Raw genomic sequence first — 23338 nt, 5'->3', positions numbered from 1 at the left:
CCCCCCAAACACTGCTAATCTTCTGAAGCATATCCTGGAATGCTGTAGAACAAAGCTCGATTTTACATTTCAGTATTTACAAACAACTACAACTCATTTGTCACTTGTAATGTTTCCTTTCACTATTAGTATTTAGCAAATTTATTCAAGGGGGGAAAATTGTAAATAAGCTTGGTCCATTACTCTGAATATGTTCTGTAAATTCTCCCTCTTCCTTTTGTTATCTGTGAGCACTCTGAACTCCCTTACTCTTCCATTTTACCTGCTGCCCTTTCAAAAAAAAACAAACAAAAAAAACCCAGTTCATGTCTCTTAGGCCATCTTTAAATTATTAGGAGATCCTCAGTTGACAGAATCTACTATAGTGCTGATTTTACAGTGTTATAGTTTTAGCTTCTTTAACTATATAAAGCAAACAAAACTAGGCCTGGAAAATACTCCAGGCTAGTTTTCCACACTAGATGAGCCATTCTGAGGGCACATTATGATAATTTTTTAGTATCTATTTACACCATTTATCACAAGAACAAAAAGTTAGTTTGTACAAAAGTGGCTGAATGGGCTCGGAGCTCTGCAGAGATGGCTGCCCATACGTTGTATCAGCAAGGCAAGTCACACATTTCACTTATTCACCAACTGGATCCTTATCTCGGTGAGGTGCATTGTTTTCCCCTCACTCCCCCCACATGTAAAGTAAGTGACCAGTGCACCATTCAATTATAAGATCCYCAGCTGTGCACGACTGAGAGCTGGTAGAGCTCTAATACCAATGGGCTTAACTTGAACCCTTAGTTAGGATTTACTTTCACTACTTAAGAATTCAAAATAGCTTCTGCTGCCCAGCTGCAAGATGGAAGATACTAGCAGAAAGATTGACTGTATTTTCTTGTAACTGACAAATTCTGGCAAAGAATAAGGTTAAAGGAAATGGTATGTTGAGCACTGACAGTGAGAATTATATGTTCAGTAAAACCTCATTAATTCACCCTGACTGAGAGATTCAGCATGATTTACTGACTCATGATCTAACAAGTGCTATACTTGGAACAAGAAATAAAACCAGGAAACTGCATAATATATAATTTATTCACTATTTTGACAACTGTGGCTTACTTACAATATAATAATGGCCCAATATAAAGTAGCATAATATATTTTAGAAAATAATGAAATCTTACCAACAGGAGGCCTCTATGTAACACCTAGCTAAATCTTTGAAAAAAGTACCATAGAACTAAAAGAATGCACTTCCACCATTATTTATAAGTAAGACAAAAATAATCTAATGATGTAGTGTCCTGTTACAGAGTTCAAAGGAATGATGCAAACAGTATGTTCTAGCAAGTTCTGGATGGAAAAAAAGAGGTATCTAATTAGGCCTGCACAGTCTGTACTGATATCAGATGCTCTGGGCATGTGCATAAGCCAACATAAACTAAAAACAACAAGCTGAGATAGGAACCTCCAAATAACAAGCGGCAAAGCATTTCTTGTGAGACAGACAAATCTCATCCCACAATGATATTGCCACAGGAGGAAGGCTGTCTCTGTATTGCTAACTGCAGGATTTGAACATTAGTTACCCTGGATATCTGAGCGTATTGCCAACTGTGGGCTTGCTTAGTAATATTAAGCTGACAAACTTATTTCCAACTTGTTGCACTCCTAACTTTGACACTTCGAGTTAATGCTCTAAATCACAGTTAATCATTGCAAGAACAGAAGTTAGGTGTTTTTTCTTTACCAATGCACTCCCGTTTCTACAATAGGCATTGAGGATGCCTGGAACCTTTGGCTAAGAAATGTTCAGATAATTGGAAACTGTTTAGAAGAACACTCTAATATTCGTCTTCTAATGCCACCACTGTCTCAGAAGTGAAAAGAATGAGTAAGAAAATAAAATGAATACAAGCATCTTATTATCTAAATCATACTTGTACCAAATAAGACTTCTCTAAATGAAGAAAAAGAGAGGTGTCATTCTATTTAGAAGAAACTCTCAGTAGACAGGACACCCTTGTTCTAGTGAATGTTTTTGTTTTGAGGCTAGCTTCTTTTACTCATGCACATCAGACATGTTTTACAAGTTACAGTACTGTTACTTGTTTTTATGAACAACACTGCTGAAGCTCACTTTAAATGAGAAAAAAAGTTCACTTCATATAGTTAACATGAACCATTCTTACCAGTGAGTGGACAATGAATTCACAAGTTTTAGTCAGGTCTTTTGCCAACAGAGAACGTCGCATATCACACCGTAGAGTATACTGGTAAGAACGAGATAGGGGAGAAAAAGAGGAGCCTTAATTAAGATTTCCTCTATCTCTATTAGTTTTTCTTCTTTTTGTTGTATATGTGCAGAAGGTTACTGGTTATTTATATCTAACACTTCATTTACAACAGGTTAACAGGCAACATATACCAGTGATAGGGGGAGGGGGGCATAAGGGGAGGAGATAAAAGATATACAATGATTTTAGATGCTCCCAAATGAAAAAGTGTTTGCATTTACAGTCCCATCATCACTTGCAAATGCTTTTCATCTCTTGTGTATTATAGTAACACACAATAACAGCCTATGAGACTGAGGGACTAATTCACTGACAGAGTAATATTTTTGTGGGGCCTGAGCACCCAAGTTACTTTCAGTTGAGATCAATAATGGCACTGCTCACCATACATTGGATAAGTGATTATCAGCAGGTAAGATATATTCACAGCCCTTTTAACTTTAAATTTAATTTTACAGTAAACGTAATGGTGGTAACAGTTATAAGCATATTTAATAAGAATCTGTCTTTAACTATAGAAGCTGAACTTAAAAGCAACAAGGTACAGCAAGTCAGGGAACAAGGTTAATTTTGCTGGTAACTACTCAATAGCTTGCTGCCCATTTCCTCCCTCTTCCCCCCCTCTTCCCTCCCAGAAGGGAGCCATAAACCAGTGGCTGAGAAAYAGTATGATTTTTGTTAGCACAGTAACCATGCACCTCACCATCTATAATATATTCTTTCAATGTTCTTAGAGAATTTTTTCTATATTCCCTCTTTATAGATGAGGAATTGACAAACACAGGTATGCTCAAACTAACGGACTCAAGCTTCCTAATTTCTAGTCCAGGCGTTCTCACCACTTATAACCTGAATATGTCTGAAAGAACGAGACCTAGAAGCACACCTCCTTCCCCATCAGACTATCCCCTGGTGTGCAAACCATCTGAAGCTGCACTGCATTACACCGAGTTCCCCGGTCTGAAATAAGGGGGTACCAGGACAGCAGGAAAAACAGCTCCCTTGCAGTCTGGCCCACAGCCTCCCCATCAGGATCTAATTAGAAGGTCTCTGCATGAGAACAGAGACTTGAATCTTGATATTCAACCCCCAGCTAGTATATTAATCACTAGATCAAGAAAGAGGCTTGCTTTTCAACTGCACAGGACTTAGATGTCTCTGAAGCTGCTCTTAAACAGCACCTTTAGTTACTCAAATGTCAAAAGATAAATAGGCGGTGTACTGTTTGTGGTCTATTCTTCCATTTCTTGGTTTGAACGGGTAACAAATATAAACAAGTTAGAAAGCAAACAAACTCTTTCCTTTGATTTATTTAAAACCTGAGAAACATTTTTAAGCAATTGAAGCCTGACTTCTAAAAAATGCCAGACTTTAAAGTTCCCCAAATTMATCTATGTATCTGTTCTATCAGTTATCAGTGTACCTTAAATAGCCATGGGAGAGACTATATTTTCATCTTTAGGGTACATAGGGAAGAAAAAAAAAAAAAATCACAAAGGCTGGCTAAAACCTAATCATTAACCTTTTAATTACAGTTTATCCTCAGGTTGTAAAAAGAAGCTGTGTAGCTGAGAGAGAATGACAAAAAAAACAGAACAAACATTTACCATTAAAGCATAACTTAAAACAACTGATATCGATCATAAGCAAGCTATCTGGAATATGGAAAGCAACTCAACCTGTTTGGCACCATTTTTGACACACCTACCACAAACAACAAATGCTACATTAGGAAGAAAGCCAAGACTGAAAAAAAGATATGGGAAGTATTTGAAAAAAACATCTGAACGTAGGCAAAAAACAAGGGAATTTCTTCATCCTGGGTGCTGTCAGCAGTATATGAAGTTAAAGGCAGTCATATATAAAATACACAGTTTAAGTAATATCCTGTGGGAGGAAAGGTAACGGGAAGGGAAGAGAGCAAACGACAGGAAGGGAAGAGAGCAAACGACAGGAAGGGAAGAGAGCAAACGACAGGAAGGGAAGATAAACAAATGGCTTTGAGGGCCTGCATTTAGAAATGCATTCAACATGCATTCAACTTGCTTCAGAATTAACTAAAACTCTGTACTGAAAAATTGGAAAATTCTAATGGACCTTGAAGAATGTCAAACGTAATTTGGAGTTTGCCAGTAACCTGAAGGCAAAACTAGATATAGAGTGGTAAATTAGAATTTTGAAAGCTGAGTGCCAGATCTTCAGACAGGGTTTTCTTGTAAGGGCTGAGAAAATATCATCTACTTGACTATGCCGAAAAGCATGAAAAACAGGATCATGATTTTCTCTGTAACAATGAAAACAATAACAAAAACAAAAAAAGTCGCAACGAAAACACCACAACAGGCAAGACRCATTCAGACAAGACTAGAAGGAGTTTTATTAAAGTGATAATGATCATTTGTTCAACATACAAAGCTCCCATATGGGCATATAACACACAGCTCTTTCTTTGGCATGTAAATCCTTCCCACTGTTGCGAAGTAGTGTACTATCTAGATGCAGCTAATATTGCTGGAYTGGAAGCCAACTGTATAAGTCTATAACAACACTAATACTCAGAAAGTATACTTACAATCTAAAATTTCAATAACATCTTCAAGCACAATAATAAACTAAGTAACTAAAAAGATGCCCGGTAAGCAGGTAAAACCTAAAACATCACCTCACTAAAACATTATTTTGAAAAACACATGGAAATCAAGGTCTAGACAGACTGCATATCTAAGAATTGGATAAAAGTGTTTCATCTGAGACTTTTCTACCAGTGCCACTTCTTTGTATCCCATGAAAACAAGGTCAGGTCTAAGGAGTTTAACAAGAAATGAATGCCTTATTTTACAGSCCTAGCCCTCCTGCATTTTACACTCTTTATTCTTTTAGTTACTTCTGATAAGCTAATAGGTTGTTTTTTTTTTTTTTAAATCCAAGACTGTTTACTATAAAACTTTCAGTTCAGCTAAATAACCAACAGTTTTATATAGTGTCAAAGCTAATTGTCTCAGTGAGCTACAAGGAAAGACTATATATATATATATATATATTTATATATTTTTAACAACCTAGTGATATTTTATTAGCATTGGTCTGAAAGCTTTTCATTAGTGGCTGCCTCAACTTTTTCTTGAAAACACAAAAATACTCCTCAGTAAGAAGGATGAGCTAACATAATGCGTACATTCGAGAGCTGGGAAGACTCCCCCCAACCAAGAAACAAAAAAAAAAAACAACCACCCTTTGGTAAGATGATCTTTAACCAAAAAAAGTAAAATCTCAAAACTCTGTTTCCACAGACTCTGTTACGACCATGCTGTATACATAGGTTCAGGCAGAAAATTTTACTCCCCATCTCTGCAAGAAGGAAACAATCTACGTTTTTGAAGATGCTATGAGCTCTCATCACTTTGATTTGAGTCTTCATTATAAAATTACATAGCCATATATTTGTTTTGAATAAAAGTAAACAGTGGTGCAGCTTTTATTCATGAAAGGAATAGATTTAGCTGAATAATGGCTGTAATGCGACTACTGCATAAGGAGTGGTCAGATACGTTACAATAGTTCTGACTTCAGGTATTTCAGGCAAGACATCTTGTTACTGTTCTACTTATGCCATCTTTCCTAGGAGATTTACTCAATATGGAAGGCCTGAAACAAAAAGCGATGGAAAGATTTCCTCTAGTTAGAGGATGCTTCTGACAAATGAACACAGGAAAACAGACTCCAAACACAAGGCAGCTATGTTCCAGTAGGATTTGTGCCTATGTCTAAGATGGATCTGGAAGTCAGTCCACTTCATTTTTAGTATTTTAAAGTATTATTAGCAGTAACCAGTTAATTTACTATGCTAACAAGATCTCACTGAAACTAGATTAACAGTACATTTATTTTTGGCTATGCACTACAGAGTGTCTACAACATGTGAAATGCAACTTCTTTCACCATAAAATCACAACTAGATGAAAATATCACGCTAAACATGTAAGTAAGATTTCAGTTTCATACTGCATAAGAACTGTATGAGCTTTAACCAGTGTGGCAAATATTTTGTCCTTTCTCAATCTAAACCCTCCTTTTCCAACTGTGTTCTTAATTCTTTCCTGCACTTCCCATGTTACAGCTGATCATTTTCATTAACATCAACTATTGCAAAGAAAAAGCTTACGGTCCCTGGAAAAGAAAAGGAAACYGATATTGCAACAATCTTAAAACCCAGCAATATATCAACGGGACTCTGAGATCCTGATGGCTACAGTTAGGGAGTGTTGTGTTAACTGCAGGAAATGTTGACTCCTAGGAACTGAAAAAAGGTAGTAAGAGACTACCCATAGACTGGTACCTGTAGGTTAATGTGTATCATGTTTTTTAGTCTTATGTTAAGTTATATATAGAAAATACAGTACACATCGGAAGAATACTATATTAATAAAGAAATGCTTAAAAGCTACTTACTTTAAAGGATCTCTAACTTTCTGCTCATTCTCCAAACTGACAAAAGCAAAAAATATTTTAAGACATGCACTATGAAAAAGAGAACTTTATCTGCTGTAATTTCCTCTACTTCCACAGAATAAGAGATGCTTTAGAATACATTCAGCGGATAATAAAAGTTCAGATTTTATTTACAGATATGACTGCCTTACCTGAATATTAACAAAGACGCCATGATATGTCTCATACAGAACTTTGTTGCCTTTCATATGCAAGGGAAACTCAAAAGGAATTTCTGTTTTGCCACTGGGCAGTTTTCCTGGTTTTACCATTTCAATAGTGCTGTTAATAATTTGAATAGGCTGCAAAGATAAATATTAAAAGGTTTAAGTTGAAGCACAGCAGTAGCTCCATGATTTCAAAAAGAACCAAAAACATCCACTAAACTAACAGACTTCCTGAATTTCCAAAAATTCAAGCATTTCTTTCTGATATGCAGTTCTCTAGTCTTACAATGAAAGAAATATTAAGAATGTTTCTCCTCAAGAGAACTATTTGTGATCTATTTCACAGTTGTGTCAAATTAATGGCTGGATATATTTAAAGAGCTAAAGAGCAGAGTCTCAAGCACTTTGGAAAGCAGAGTTACATTTTCCAAGTTATGACTCTTAATAGCAGCAGCAGGAATTGACAAGTGTATGTACGTGCCAGCTGAGCAGTTAGCTGTTTGCTTCCTCCCTTTTTCCAGCCCTAAAGACCTATAGTTAGCACTAGTCTCTCACTGTAACAAGTTAACTATGATTTGGCTTTTTACTGGGGAAGCCTGCTAATCCTCATTTGTTCTTCCACGTCGCTATACTTTTGTGCCAAACTGGACAATCATCTGACCTGTCAGTAAGGTAAACCAATGAATTGGTTTATCAGGAAGAGAAAAACAAAACAAAACCCAATACCAAAGCAAAAATTGAAAGTGCCCCCTCCCTTTCCACTAGTCTAGTAAAATGAATCAGCCAGAATGAGCAAAACCAAAGCAGTAGAAGCAGTGCTGACTGAAGACAGTGGCTTAGATGATTTTAGCCCATCTTATGAAACATCATAAAGGAAGTTCTTCTTATCTCAAAAAAGTTTTTATTTCTTTCTTAGAAGAAAGCTAATCAACAAATACAGACCTCACACTTGGAAAAGGGATGCAACACTGTTACAAAGAGGCATGCTCAGTGCAGCTTTGCCTTAAGATTACACCCCCCCCTGCACCCAGTCTTTTCCCTCTGCTAGATGAGAATAAAAAAAGTTTTGCTTCTACTGTTTTTCAGTCATTCATGGGCTGATTATTCAGACTGTGAACAAATTAACTAGGATACAAATGAAGACTGCTTCAAAAGGCTCTGCACTGAGGCTGTGCCAACTCAGGCAAGCTACTTTGCAAATACAGCTATACTGCCTCTAAACATAGCCAGCCTTGCCTTTAATCAGTATAGCCACGTTTGTGTAGAGCCCCAGATTATTTGCCCTGATAGATTCCAAAATTCAAGTGCAGAGTCAAGTCAAGAGTCTAGATCACACTTCCAAAACCAGAAAAGCAGTACAAAGGCCTTCGAGGAGCTCTGCAGGCAAGCAATTTGTGTGCAGTGTCACGCTGCATGGAAGAACCAGTTCAGGTCCTGTATTATGCCGAACACCACACACTCTCAAGGGCTCTGCAGATACCAATGGGATGACGATTTGGCACACAAGTCCCACTAAACTCGGTTGTTTTAAAAATCGTACCTTTTGTCTCTCTTTTTTTTTTTTCCTCCCTAAAATCCTGCTTCTTCAGTACATCCTCCAGTAACCATACTATTTATGTTACTACATTTCAGCCCTAAAGAAAACTCTGCATCTAGTGCATGCTCCTCCCCCGAAATCTCACAGTATAGTGACAGATAACGCTGAGTTTTCTCCGCTTTCTATCATTCATATACAGCAAAGTGTTATAACTACCTGAAAACTATTAAGGAAAGATTTAAGAACACAGACAAAAATTTTCTGCTAAAGATATTAACCTGCACAGGTCTTACCTTGACAGAGTTATAGAAAGCTTCAAACACACCCACACTTTTGGCACTAAGCTGCAGATTTACCAATCCTTCCATTGTTAATGAGATACCTTGGTGCTGGACTGTGTCTTTACTTGTTATGATCACAACTCCAGAAAGAATTTCCTAATAGGAGAAAAGACAACAAGAAAACATGCATTTAAATCAGTTTCTTCTATTGCTGTTACTCAGCCTGCAGTGGCATACGCAGTGTGCTGATTTTCAGACAACTCAAGGAAACTGTTCCCAGAAAACAGTTTAACCTTGTCAGAAAGGACAAATATTGATGAGGAAAGCAATATCAGCAAAAGACCTCTGTATTTCCAAATTGTTTTCTTTAACATTAACTCCTTAGCTATTCTCCTCTTCCTTTCACAAGTCTGAGCTTCAATATGCTTTTCAAAGCTTTGAGATCTTCCTTTCCAAAAAAGGAAGAATAACCTCATAAACAACTATCAGTCCAGTTGGTAGTAGACAAGTTCCATTTCACATGTTAGGGTGAAATTCCAAGAGAATTTTAGATGAAGAGAGGGACAGTCAGACATGGGAAATGCAAGAGAAGGCACAGCCGTAGAAAACATGGCCAAGCTGAGCATAAGGCCAGCATCAGGAGCGAAGCAGAAAAGATCAGAAAAAGTAATTCTGCTACAGAAAAAATGAAATAGGATACACCCAATTCCAGGCTACATGGGAAATGATTTAAAAGTCTATCTGAATCTAAGAGACAAAGACTTATGACTCAAGAGATATGTCACTCTTCCCATTAAATATGCTTTGCCTACAAAATTGCATTTGCACAAGAACACTGCATCTTGCAAGTACCAATCTAGAAGTGCTAACACACACGCACACACACACACAAAATGAAAATGAACTGTGTTGCTTTTCTACAGTTACATACCCTATACGTTTATCCTTCCCCTCTCCTACAATATAGAGTCTAGTCCAATTCGGTGTTGCATGCCAAACATTCATACACATCTGGAAGCAGCAGCAAGTAATTTGAGGACTTGAAGTTTCTTTGGGCTAGCCCTTTCTTCTGCTGGATGAGTTATACTCTTTGCACCTTCACAAAACTTGCAAACTAGATACCAAACTACAGATCACTCCAATCATCTACTCAGACTATTTTCTCCACATTTGACTAGTTAAAACCAATCTAGTTATGTACATCTGACAAATGCTATTTGAATTTTACAAGTGGTACAGCATGACAATATAGCAAATGGGTCTGGCTGTTCGAAGCAAAACAAGACAGCAGTAGAACATGAAGCATCACAGAGAAGGCTGACATACTGCGAGTCTGAAAAGAGGACCTGCAGCAATTAGGAAATGCCAAGAACAGGAGGCACAAGCACAAAAGGACAGTGAAGAAAAGCTGACCTAAATACTGTATTGCTTTGCTAACAGGCTTTAATTAGTACAAGCAATTAGGTTATTGCATCAAAAATGAGCACAGCTGAACTATAAGCAGCAAGGACGACCCTGAACATATGAACTCCTTCATTTAGTAAGGCCAATCTCCTACCATACAGCAACAACCTATTCCCAAGCTATCACCTACACAGTTTCACACAGAAAGGTTGTGTGTATTTGGGGCAAATGGGAGAAGAATGGCTTGAAGTTAAGTATCAATTTTTCTTTCAACATTCAACATCTCCTAAGAATTAAAGGACAACTCAAAAACACTTTCTAACACAAACTCTTTAAAAATCACTAGCTTTGGACAGAGGGAAGTTTCAATAAAAGATGCTCTATTTTTTACTTAAACTGTTTATATTACATACTATGAGATCAGGTTATATTTCAAGTTAATGTGTGTGGGGAAGCCTGCTATATCTCTTCTGAAGAGGAGCTCCCTTGTCTCTTTTTGTGTGAAAACTGGGTCCTCTCTAAATACAAAGCTGTCAGCATACTTGTACTTCCAAGAATTACAAATCAAAGAACTAAAATAAGCTTACTAAGATGTTCAAATACTTACGAACATCATAGCCAGCATGAAACTTATGACAAAGCTTTGTCTTGTATTTGCAAACGTTACATGATATCACTTAATATTAACTAGTACAGTTTTCAGTCCGTATCAAAAGGAGTTCATTTTTATCTTTAATACCACAAAATTAGAGGAGCAGGAAAAGTCACCACTGGAATTAAATCTCAGTTATGACAATGGAATAATTTACAATCAATTGCTTTCACATATCTTTTACCTCCACATTTACTAGGGGCTCCACATGGCTTCATTGCGTGATGATAAAACATCACAAGATGGAACTAAGCTAGTAGAGTTCTACTAAGAATTGTTCATCTAAAAAAAATATCCACTTAGTGAAAGGCCAGTGTATTATGTGAAATGTGGATAGAGAAGTGAGGTGCATATGCTAAACTGCAACCAGTAACATTCTTGTGAGAATATTACCTTGGTTTCATGACCCCAAATAAGCTGTTTAGCCTTCTGTTGTCAGTTCCTTAATATTTAAACATGCACATGAAGTCACCAAAAAGATGGACACTTAAGTCTCAATTAAAATGACCATGTGCATCATCTGATTCAACAGCACAATCCCTTGTTTCTCTAGTTTCYGGGCAGAGTTGTCAGAGTCTGGTGGCTGAGGACTGGAACAATCAACAATGTGAAACTGTGCTGAGCCGCTAGGAAAATTGAAAGGTATATTAAACTGGGCAAGTTGATATCTACAGAATGTTTGAATTGTGCTATACAGAGTTTTCAGAGAGTAATGCTCAGAACAGTCTAATGCCATTTAGAAAGGCTTAATATTTCTCTAGTCTAGTTCTCTAATATTTCTGTAGTTCAATATCCACTAAACACCCACAGTTTTAAGCTTTTCACTATTTTGGTAGAGTGTGAGTCCATGTTCAGTTGGTTACCCAACTAGATGCCTTGGTTTCCTCTCAGATTCCATTTTCCACATCACAGGCCCTTACTTTTAGAAGTAAGTGCATACATTTGGCAGTGTTAAGATTCACATTAAGTTCACGTAAGTCATGTTTACTAAATATTCCTGATTGTTTTCTGCCACTTCTGCTACTCTACCCATTTGAGCCACCTGCAAATTTTAACTATATATTCTTGATTATTGACAAAGAAACTGATCACATTCAATAGAAAAAAAGCCTGTTAGACACAACTAACTAGTCATTAGATGCTATAAAACTGTAATGCTCAGATTTACTAGAAAATCTGCTTTTTTCCTTTTTTTAAAAAAAAAGAAAAGGGGTTTCTTCTGGGCCAATTCTGACTTAAGTGTATTTCACACTCACTTGTCATAAAAAGCCTTAACTGACATTAACTATGGCGCCATTCTCTGTACACTGCATTTTTCAGCCCTTTCAGCCTATATGTCTTTTAATTATCAGTCTTAGACTAACTGCCACAGTTACTCTAGTTATCCTGTTTAGGTTTTCTAAATAAAGCACATCACTGGTTGTGCCAGTCCCCTCTCATTCCCCAGCATTCCAGAGTTTATTAAATGAGCCTCAGAACTCTACATCCAACTTCAAACAAACACATACTCTTGAATGCAGATTTTCTGTTCCTACAAACTTAAACACAGTTTTGCTGTAGTAAGTTTTATTTTGATATTACAGAGCTGTTACATTTGAAGCCACTTTATTGCCTTTTTCATTTTTAAATCCCAATCATGAAGGAAAAGCACCCTATCTTTATCTCTAAATCTTGTTACTCTGGTCCAAGAATTAACAAACTTGGTTTAGACCCACAATTTAATTTGTTTAAACCATGTTTTCTCAAATAAAGTCTAGGCAAAATAAAGCTCTTCTGTTTGCTGAGTTGGCCTTTAGTTTCTCCAGTTTGTAAAGCTTATAAACAATATAGAAATTCCTGTTTATTACAGTGTTATTTTAATCAACTTCCTTTTAAAAAGCAGCAACAACCACAGACTTGCATAATACATAACTATTTTATTAAATTTATGTTTAACTTTTCCCAATTAAAAAAGACCAATTAATATAGAAGCAAAGAGCAACTACAAATAATAAAGTTGTTAGTTACTCAGTACCTAGTAGCAAAAAGTTTTTAGGAAGYGAAGGGACTTCAGCTTAGAGATTGTTTCAAACAATGAAGACACTTGAATTCAGCTGGATTTAACAGAGCAGATGGTTAACCGAAAACAACTGTTTTTGTAGAAATGAACAGACAGCAGCTAATTATAAGATGCATCCTCTAAAGATATTTGTATAACTCATATCACTCTTTTCCACCCTTTCATGAAGAAGCTTAACTGACTATATCTTGTTTCTGCTCTTGTAACTTGTACTTTTACTAAATGCTGGTCAACCACAAAAATGTACGATGGTGGTAAGACTTGTATAATTATCATCTAGCTTTTGCTTGTATTTATCTTCTGCTGAAAACTATTACTGGTCTAAAACAAAAATAAGTGCAGTAGAATTAATTCATGTCAATAACCCAACTTTTGCATGGAATATTTTGCAAGAATCAAGCAAACCCGACTTTTCGTATCTTCCAAGTCAAATTTAGGGGGATGCACTGAAGTCTATGATCAAGCCTCAAGCTCAAAATTAGGAGAATTAGTTTTCTCTTGGTAGCAWAAGAAAGAAGCTGCATACTTAAGTTGTAACAATTCACTTAAAATGATTTTTCTTTATATTTATTACAGAATGTGATCCAAGTTACATTGCAGAAACATCTTTAAACTATTCATTAAACTTTTAAATAGGTTATGAAACACTACAATCAAGAGTCTGCACGTTTAGACTGCTTTTRATGGAAACCAGCTACACATACCACAAGTTTACTTCAGCCATTTGTACAAGTTGCAGTTTGAAGCTCTTGTTTAATCTWGCTTCATGCTAAATAATCAAAGTCCCACTGAATTATCATTTGCTAGTTTGACACAATACTAAGATTTCCATCTCTCTACTGTTACTTTTTCCTCCACATCCAGCACAAGTCCATTCTGACACTGACCAGATCAAATATTCCTTGGTCTACCCTACTTGAGAAGAGATTCCCAAGAGGAAAAGGGTATCTTTTGTTATATTTGAAACTCAGTTTGGCTGTCACATTCCTATGCGATAGTGAATAGGCCTGTTGCAACAGATACACAGGAATACCTGGTCTGGAGAATTTAGGCTATGACTGCAGTCGCTTTAATCTAGCAAAAATTCAAACTGCCACTAAAAAGTGCAGTCTTACCACCTTTTTTGTGCTAGCACAATCCTCACACAGCTACAGAACTGATTCAACAGATTTAGGGGGGTGGTGCGTGTGTAGGTGTGCTGTTTTTTGTTACTTTTTTGGTTTTTTGAGTATCCATCCAGCCATGTACAGTCCAGGTCCCTGATCTGCCTTACTGTATAGTCAATAATGTCAGCAAAAGAGAGCCAGAAGAAATTGAACGATTAGGAAAGAGTGACATTATGGAGTTATGCTGGATTAATCATGGTTTCAAGCAACATTAATCAAGGCATTCGATGTTTAAGTTATGACACAGAAAGCTCAATATGTTTTTGCAGTTTTTTTGTGCTATTGTATTAAGCTGTTATAGGCATAACAAAGGGACTACAATACCAGTGCATAAATTTAGACATCACCTTCCTTCATATCCAAATGTAGTTTTAAATAAATTAGGAAAACAAAAATAACTCACAATAAGTAGCCTTATTGCCTTCAGATGAATAGCTAGACAGACACACTGGGGTGAACTATGATTTTTTTTTTTTTAAAGGAATCCCTTCATTTTCAAGTACCATTAATGAAAGTACTGAAGCTATTATTAGCATAGCTGATGTTACTGAAGTGTACAGCAATCACAAAATTCCTACAAAAAGAAAAGCTGAATACATTCCCTGCTTAATTAAAAAGAAATCTGTAACTCCTTGTCTGTGCCTAGGGAATTTCTATCAATAATTCATGTTGTATTTCTAATGCACAGCTCTTTCATCATTGTGTTTTCACATCACTCCTATCTCCAAATTTCAGATCTAGTCAATGAACCAAAATTATAAACCTTTTCACTTGGATTTAAAATAGAAGCAAGCAAACAATACTGACAGATATACTTACTATAAAGTCTTATTTAATTTTGACTTAAAGACAGCAGACATAGCCCTTCCATGTATTAAAACATACCCAGTTCACAGTGAGTTAAAGTAAGTCAAGTGGAAAAACTGAAGACAGGCACAGCATTATAATACTGAAATAACTAAGACCATCTAAAACCACGTATTAATAAAACAATGCCAAAGAGATGCAGAAAATAGCCTTTACCACTTTGACACCACACCTAAAGGGATATGTTATTCACAAAATGGTAATTTAGCTTCAGAATCATTTTCTAGATAATTTGACAATAGCAAAACAGATGCTCAATAACTTCCATTAAAATTTGTTTAAAGCAGTTTTTAATGATTAAAAACATTCAAGAGATTGAAACATGCTTTATACACTGTAACAGCCAAACTACTAATGTATGGAAAAAGCTATGTGAAAATGATTCCAGGTATGGTGGAAGTACACGGCTGAATAGATACCTGCAAAATTGGACCTGAAAACTTCTGATTGAACAATATTACATTTTCTGGAAAAAAACAGCAATAGAAAATAAATCTTGAAAACAGAACCAAGTGATTCCTTAAGAACTGCTCTCGTTGAATTTTTCCACAATGAAAGAAAGCCACAGCCCAAGCCCAAGAGTTCCATCTCCTCCCAAGTGAAAAAATTAGGTCTGCTCTTGCCTAAATACTGTATCTAAGAGGAGATGTCCCATCAGGTACAAACAACAGCCCAAGATATTTTCACAATTYTTACAGAGCATGAGAACAGTTACAACATTATTACAGGAGTTTGTAACAGCAACTGGTAGTATCTGTATGCTATATCAAGCATCATTACTGCTGCAGTACAGAAATACCCACAGTTGATGCTACATTAGCCCATAGGTTAGCTCCAAACTGTCACATTTCAGAGGGCCTCACTCCTTCCTTCCTGAAGCTTTGCTGTCCTCCCCAAAGGCATGTTAGTGGTACTTACATGGTATTGCCACTCTAGCTATGGGAAAGAGAAGGACCAAAACCAGGCCTTACTCTCAAAGAAGTACCAGAGCAGAACACAACTGTGCTACATGAGGTCAGTGAGAACTGTCCTGAGGAGGAACCTACAGGGGAATCATGCAGAAGGAGTGGAAGGAAGAAAAACTGGACTGAAAAGGGCTGGGGGGAGAAGGAAAGTTCCCCACAAACCGTGGTCCTCTGCAATATCAAGTCAGCTAGGGAGCAGTTAGCAAAGGTACAGAGCCACCTTTTCTCTCACAAAGAGCCCCCACACAAAGCTCTTCAGGACTCTCTCAGCCCAGCAAAATATCTCAGCTAAGCAGCACGACAGTACTTGATATTCAGATAACATTTGCCTATTAATAGTGTTACACTGAAGGTCCACATGTATTATCGAAACAATGACTCACTGAAACAGGAGAACAACAAATCAATCTGAGAAAGCTTTGTACAGGAGCAGGAATAAAACTTTCCCCTAATACGATATAAAAAGTAACAGCCCAGGTAAGTCACAAGCCCCCTAAAAGCTCTATCACCACGTAATCAGGACAGTGCAGTCTCCAGGTACGAACCAGCGCACTTGACAATGGAAGAGAACCGACGCGAAATAGAAAACTTTCATTACAAAGAAAGAGACAGAAAAAGGTGAACAATTTCGCCCGCCAAGGAAGCACCCCCGTGCTTCAGAGCAGCCGGGAGGTTCAAAAGCATGATACCAATACACCCTGCCGGCAAGCCCCAGCGGAAAGCCAGGAGCCGGGACACAGCCTCCAGCCGCCGGCGGGCAGACCCAGCCCCGCCACGCCCCCGGCCGAGCCGACGGCAGCCACCGGGACCCGCAGCCACCTCTGCGGCCGCGCCCGGCTCCGCGGCACCCTTCCCGCTCCGGGTCAGGAGCCGAGGAACCAAGAGGGGCTCCGAGGCCCCCCCCCCGCCTGCCGCGGGGAGGCCAGGGGGGAAGCTCCGGCCTGGTAACGGCCGCCGCAGCAGGAACGCAAGAACCGTTGGGTGAGAGGCTTCGGTTGGGACCGTTAGGCAGGGGCAGGGGGCGCTGGGGCGGGGCAGCCCCGCACGCGCGCGCGCGCGCGGCCGCACTCACCCCGCAGTGATAGACCTTGTTGGCCCGCTTGATCTTGATGTCCAGCGCAGTGCCCATCGCGGCGGCCGCACGCTGTCACGTGGCCGCGAAGCCCTCCCCCCCCCCGCACCGCCTCTCTTCCCGGTCACATGCTCTCGCCCGTCGGGAGGAATTCCGCCCTGGTCGTCTGCTTCCGCCCGCGCCCAGGCAGGGAAGGGGGGGGGATGGAGGGAAGAGGGGGGATTCTGTCCCATGAACATCCGGGTCACCCGCAGCGCCATTTCTCAGCTGGTGACGCCGTTTATCGCTCTGCTCCGCCCGCTCCCCGGTAGTCGTAGCAACAGGAGGGGGTTGTGGCCACAACTGTGGCGCTCTTCCCGTTAGGCACGTCGGAGCCTTTCCGTCGCATCGCGGCCGAGAGGGGGTGGAGCCGAGAAGCCGGTGACGCGAAACACACTCTGAGGACTACAGGTCCCAGCATGCTGGAGCACGGCCTGCAGGAATCCGCCGGGCTTGCTGCCAGGGAGGGAGAAGTCGCCTGGCATGCTGGGATTTGTAGGAGGCGGCCGCGGCAAGGTGGTGGTTTCTCTGCTTTGCTGCGCATGCGCAGGCCCGCTCAGCCGTAACGGCCGCGCTGGACGCGCGAGGGCTTTGCGCGTGCGCAGCCGTTGCTCCGGGGTGGCGCGCGGCGGCCGTTGGTGGAAGCGGGGGTTACCCCGGGTGGAGAGCGGCCGCCCGCCTGTTGGGATAGTGTGGGCGGGCCTGGTGAATCTCGGGAACAGACGGATGGACGGACGGTCACCGTGCGTTGATAGCGGAGGGACCACCTAGCCGGGCGTGTCTTCCGCGTTTTTAACGGTGGTGGTGTTTGTGGCGGATGGCGGTCCCCCCCGTTCCGCGGCTTGGCCGGGACCCCCTGGAGGTGGCAGCTCGCCTCCCGCCCGTGCCTGGCCTCGCTGCGACGCTGCAGGTTGGCGCTTCCTCTTCGGCCCCTCCGTTTCTGTGCTGTGGTAAAACCAAGAGGTCGTAAACATTTCTGTATTAACTACTACCGTAACAGTGGAGGAGAAGGAAAGGCTGAGCATCAACAACGGCAGTCTGTAAATGTATACTCCTGGCTACATTGAAGTGGATTAACTACAGTCATAAGAACGTAAAAAGAGTATGTATATGAGGACTGAATTTGTTTCCATCATAATTACACATATGATTCAGCATATTGTGTTTCATAACACATTCCAGAATCTGGTCTCAAAATTGCAACTTTGAGGAATTAAAAAGGCAATGCCTTATAAAATATGCAGTGAGTTAACCTGTCTTACGCTTAAAAAACTGGAGCAAAGAAATACCTGGTCTGGAAAATGTTACAGGTGAACAGCTAATGTGTGTGGTCATGTTTTAGCACTGAGGGAAGTAGATCAGTCTTACAGATGTGGACTGTAGACAATTCCTGTGATTTCAGTGGGACTGAATTTGTCCATCAGTGGTATCTCAAGTCACAAAGGAAATCTGTACAGCATTGTTCTGAATTTGAATGCTGTATCTAAACTATAAAGCCGTTATTCTTACCATCTTAAAAAGTAAGGGCAACCATTTAACTGGAATGTTAAAAGCACAAGTCTTAACAGCTTAAGAGACTTGCAACAGCATATTCCTCTCATTTGAAATGGTGAGAGTTCTTCCATTCACTCCTAAAGAAATTGTAGTTTGTGGAGTGGGTTGTGGTATGTTTCTGTCTTTCAAGTACTATCAGCCAAAAATAACAGAACCATCCAAAGCCTGAACAAAAAATCTGGAAGTGGACTGTGAAGCTACTGTAAGCTCACTCTGCTGTAACAAATGTGCATAAAGGCAGCTTAGGGGTAAAGTCAAATTCGTCTCTGAAATTCTGTCTTCCAAGAAATCTTTAGGTGGCCCAAGATACACACTCATGGATCTGTTAATTGATAGTGTTATGGATCTTTAAAGCCTCAATGCTAGAGCTGATTTTCTTGACTTGAGATTGAAGACTAGTCTTAGCATTTTTTATTACTCTTCTCAGTGAAAACAGATAACACATATGAGTCTTGAAGACTTCAGAGAATGAATAAACCTTTCAAGAACTCTGAAGTCTGTGTGTTTTAATTTTATTGCCTAGTATAAACAATTGTCCTTTTTTAGAGATTGGTATTTAGAAATAATAATCTAAAGATATATATATTTTTTAGCTTCACATAGTTAAAAAAAATAAATACAGCTCCTATCAATGCTGGAGGTAACATGACCTAGTAACAACTTGCAGAGAGATCATTCTTAAGCAAGAATGAACTCCAGAAATGATAGGGAAGCACTTACAAGTTACATGAAGCTGTGTGCAAAGCTCCAAGTCTGTGTCCAGTCCTCTCAGCTATGTGAAGCCAAGAATATGGTTCTGTCCTATTTCTCCTCACCCATAGACATGTTTTAATACTAAAACTGATACTGTAAGGAAGAAGACCACCTCATCACTGTGCCCCCTTGCAACTTAATCGCTTATGGAAAGCTTAGCAAAATACAGTACACACTCCTGTAATTAGCAGCATCTATTGTTTTGGGAAAAGAAGTTAAGAGATCTAAGTCATTCCACATTCTATAGAGAATATTTATTTTAAAGACAGAATGAAAGTGCTAAGTGCAAAGAAAAAAAGAGTATTTAACTTGGACTACTGAATGCTAGTCCTATGCCTCATATAGCTGGTTACTGTTACTAGTTTTGTGAGGCAGGTAAAAGGGGAAATAATTTTTTATATTTTAACCCAACAAAGAAGAATTTAAAAGGAAAACAAATACTTGCTAGCCTGTGTAGTTGTCTTCTGAGTATGTAGCTCTTCTGCCATCACTTTCACAATCAAGTGTTTATCACTCTTAGGAAACTTTTCTAAAGGTACTTCAGTTACTTATTTCTAGGAACTGAAGTCCCATGTCCAGAAAAAGCTCCAGCTGGTACAAGCTGCAGCCGCCCATCTGCCTAGCAACACAGATCATCACAAACAAATCATTATGGAGCACCCTGACTCCCAACGAACACTGAGTCCAAATACAGTCTCTGTATTGATAGCTCAGCCCTCTTCGTGCAATTCTTTTTCCCGGCATTAGGTACCTCTTTCATGACTGTGACCTCTGATCCAGTGTATGTTCTGTTGGACTGATGAGGCTGTTGGCTAAAATAATGAGACTTGTACATGTGGTCATTAGTGTTTCTAAATGTCTGGACTGAGCTGATACAAGTTACAACCATTAGAGATGCTTTAGCCAATTCAGAGCTAAACATCAACCTCATGTCTTTGATTCAGCTTTCCAAAATCTGACACTGTGATTTTGACGATTATTTTAGTGTGATTTTCCTTTCTGCTTTTAACCACTTTTATCCCAAGATTTTAAAAGGGATTTATCACAGTTAAATACTACTTGAGAGCAAGATCATGAATCAACAGGTGATCATCACTTACATTATTTGTTTTGGACATGTTACTAGTTACAGGCATAACTATAACCCTTCATAGGACCTGGTTTCATCTGATTGATGAAACTCATAAATTTTCCAGGCTGAATATCCACCTCATACGGAATTATTTTGAAAGATTTCAGCAAAACCAGTTCAACAGTTCGAGCTTTGGAGCAAAGGCTTGCAATTTGGCAGTGAGTCCTCTCATTGTCAGGAGTATGCTTCTTCTGTCCACTTGAAAAATCCACCCCAAATTTGGACAAATGATGAGAGTAAAGATTTTAGGCAGCATTGGGCCAACAGGAAGTCCTTCAGAGACTAGCAGCTACGTTCTTCTGTTTGCACTGACAATATTCCAAGCTGAACGTGTAGAAGCAACAAAAGGGAAAAAGGAGTAATGGGCTATTCAAGGGAACATTGCTCTCCACAGACTCTAGGCCAGAACGCAGCCTACCTATCACCATTCCTTGGCTGTCAGCAAATACCTGTGTGTACATGCGTACATGGCAAAATGCATGGCTTATCTCCCTCCGAGGGCAGACCCAGACAAATAATGATAGTCTGTAATTGCTATGAGTCAGTTTAAGTAGCAGTGGTCTGTGCTCTGGATAAAGAGATTTTCATCCAGTGGATGAAGTGTTTGGGAATCACAACTGTTCCATATAGTAGAATTTGAGAGGGGTTTTTTTGGTAGCTTTCTTCAACTTCTAGGAATTTGTAGATGTCATTAAGACTGCAGAGTTAGAGAGTCACAGGTTAGGAATTTATGATATTAAGGTTACTCTATAATCTTTAGATGCTCTCTCTGCGTATGCATTTTAATGACAAAATCATACTGGGCATTTCTTTCCATTAAAGGAGTTTTCTTCTTTCTCCTTTTTTCTCTTTTTTGAACATAATTTTATTTTGAAGATATGAATTGATTTAGAAACATAGTTGCTGTTTGATATGACAGCTCTTTGTTACCTATTTAATTTATATAATTATTATTGTTGTTGGTTCATGCAGTGCTGCATTCAGCTACAAGAATAAAATTGAATAGATATATTCTGCTTATTCTTGACTTCATCACAAAGATCTAGACTAAAAGTGCACATATGTTGTGAGAAAATGTGATGCTTCAATTCATCCTGGATGTAGTTCTATTTGTGGAATTGAACCAAACCCAAACTTGACTGTGAACTTCAATCATTGTTTTCAAGTTTTGCTAAGGCTGAACCAGCACTGAACTAGAACAACTGTTACCACAGATGAACTTAAACTGAAACCAAATGGAAAAATTCTGTTAACTTCAGTAGAATGTGACATGCATTTGTTTTCTGGATTTAACTAATCTCCTTCAAGATACTGTTTTAACAAATCTGCTTATTGTTTAGAATGATCAGACTTTTATATTTGCCTCAACACAAAGCTGAAATGTATGTATTAATTAGTATATAATTATAGCATTCATAACTTGCAATATCTAGTCTGCACAAATTGAGTAAATGTCCATAGGGGAGCTGAAACATTTTTTTTTCTGCTTTTTTAATAGCTTTGAAATATTTGCCTACAGAACAGCAGTAACTTAAGAAATTCAGTGGGATAACTTGTACAGGTAATACTTGTAGTCATGAGAATAGAAATATACTTGAAAGTTCATTACTTGTCTTGTGATAGAAGAATACAGGGTGCATACTATTGAGAGAGATCAGAGAGATGATATAGTCTAATAAAACAGTAATTTAAAATACAGTTCATTTATTGGACAATTTTTAGAACAAAACATGGTTTATGTAAGCATATGCTTGATAAACTGAAATGACTGCTTTTTAAAATAGTATTTTGAAAGCTCATAATTGGAAAGGCTCTTCTTTACTCCTAAGTAACGTGAAGGATTTAGCTGAAGAACTAACTGTAACAGATCCACTAAACAACAGGACGCATATTTAAATTCAGTGTCTTTGGTGGAGACATCATACCAAATCCCAGCATTGTAACACTTAGGTGTTCAGTAGTGTTTCTGAATGCCTCAGAAACGAGGAAGTTAATCAAAAAGTCAAAGATGAAGAAATTAAAATCTTCATACTGCATATAGGAGCTACAAACATATTAAAGCTTACCAATTTTTTTAAAAAATGTTTCCATTTGCATAGAAATTTCTTATTAAAGCTTTCTCTTTATCCTTTAAAGTATAGCAGACTTAAAAGAGCTATGCGTATATACAAACAAGAAAAGGCTATAGAAGACAACAATATACCAATTTGTTTTTTTAAATGTCAAGTTTGAGAAAGCTAGTCAAGATGAAACTCAGCTGAAGAAAAGTCCATATAGAAGGTTCTAAACAAAGCCAGAKAGTATGTAAAGTTAAAATTAATAGAGTTAGAGAAAAGTAAATGCTCAAGGACTTGAAAAGAAGAGACATAAATAAAGTAAAAGAATGTGCACGTATATACATTGCATAAATTAGTTAGAGGACCAGATTCAACTACCAGGAGGCAAAAAGAATGAGGACGAGATTCTGTGCTATTGAAATCTATAGAGTTTTTCTGGGTTAACTCAGTGGGAACAAGATCAGGGCTCTAAAGAGGGTAGGAACACTGCAAACTGATCAGTCACAGGAAATGTTACAGAGGTTGTAGAGAACTTCTGCCAGGAGACAAAGTAATGTGAGAACCTGAGGTGCCGAAAAAGAAGGAAGCAGTCATAGAAATGCACAAACTAAATGCAGTTAATCCCATAAATTAGATAATATTTGCCTAGGAATTCTGAAGGCATTTAAGAATKAAGTGACTAATTTTCTAGCAAAAATCCACAATTTTTAACCAAATTGCCTACATCAGAGGAAAACAAATTTCATTAGGTAGTTTAAAAAGGACTAGAACTGACTGAGAATTGCATTGAGCTTTACTTTCCTGTCAGAAGAATTAGCAAATATGGAAATTAAAATTAACATTATGAGATATGT

At 38.5% G+C, this 23338-nt stretch overlaps 1 protein-coding gene across 4 annotated transcripts in view; it reads right to left on the bottom strand.

Moving 5' to 3' along the window:
• Positions 1-17099, bottom strand: part of VPS26C (VPS26 endosomal protein sorting factor C) — a 29308-nt gene extending 12209 nt beyond the window's left edge. For 3 of the 4 annotated variants that reach the window (XR_003255483.1, XM_026077700.1, XM_026077702.1), the window contains exons 1-4: positions 16950-17099; positions 8777-8920; positions 6932-7081; positions 2187-2267 (exon numbers count right to left, since the gene is read on the bottom strand). Coding sequence is in view for 3 of the 4 variants with exons in the window: in XM_026077700.1 (XP_025933485.1) it covers positions 2187-2267; positions 6932-7081; positions 8777-8920; positions 16950-17006 (432 nt within the window). In the remaining variant the exon portion in view is untranslated. The remainder of the gene's footprint in view (positions 1-2186; positions 2268-6931; positions 7082-8776; positions 8921-16949) is intronic. The other variant, XM_026077701.1, reaches the window with a different exon arrangement.
• Between the last annotated feature and the right edge of the window lie 6239 nt (positions 17100-23338).

This window comes from Apteryx rowi, unplaced genomic scaffold, assembly GCF_003343035.1.
Source record: "Apteryx rowi isolate R43461 unplaced genomic scaffold, aptRow1 scaffold_46, whole genome shotgun sequence".
NCBI lineage: Eukaryota > Metazoa > Chordata > Aves > Apterygiformes > Apterygidae > Apteryx > Apteryx rowi.
The sequence above is the reverse complement of the archived record's forward strand: the minus strand, read 5'-3'. Positions and strand labels throughout refer to the sequence as shown.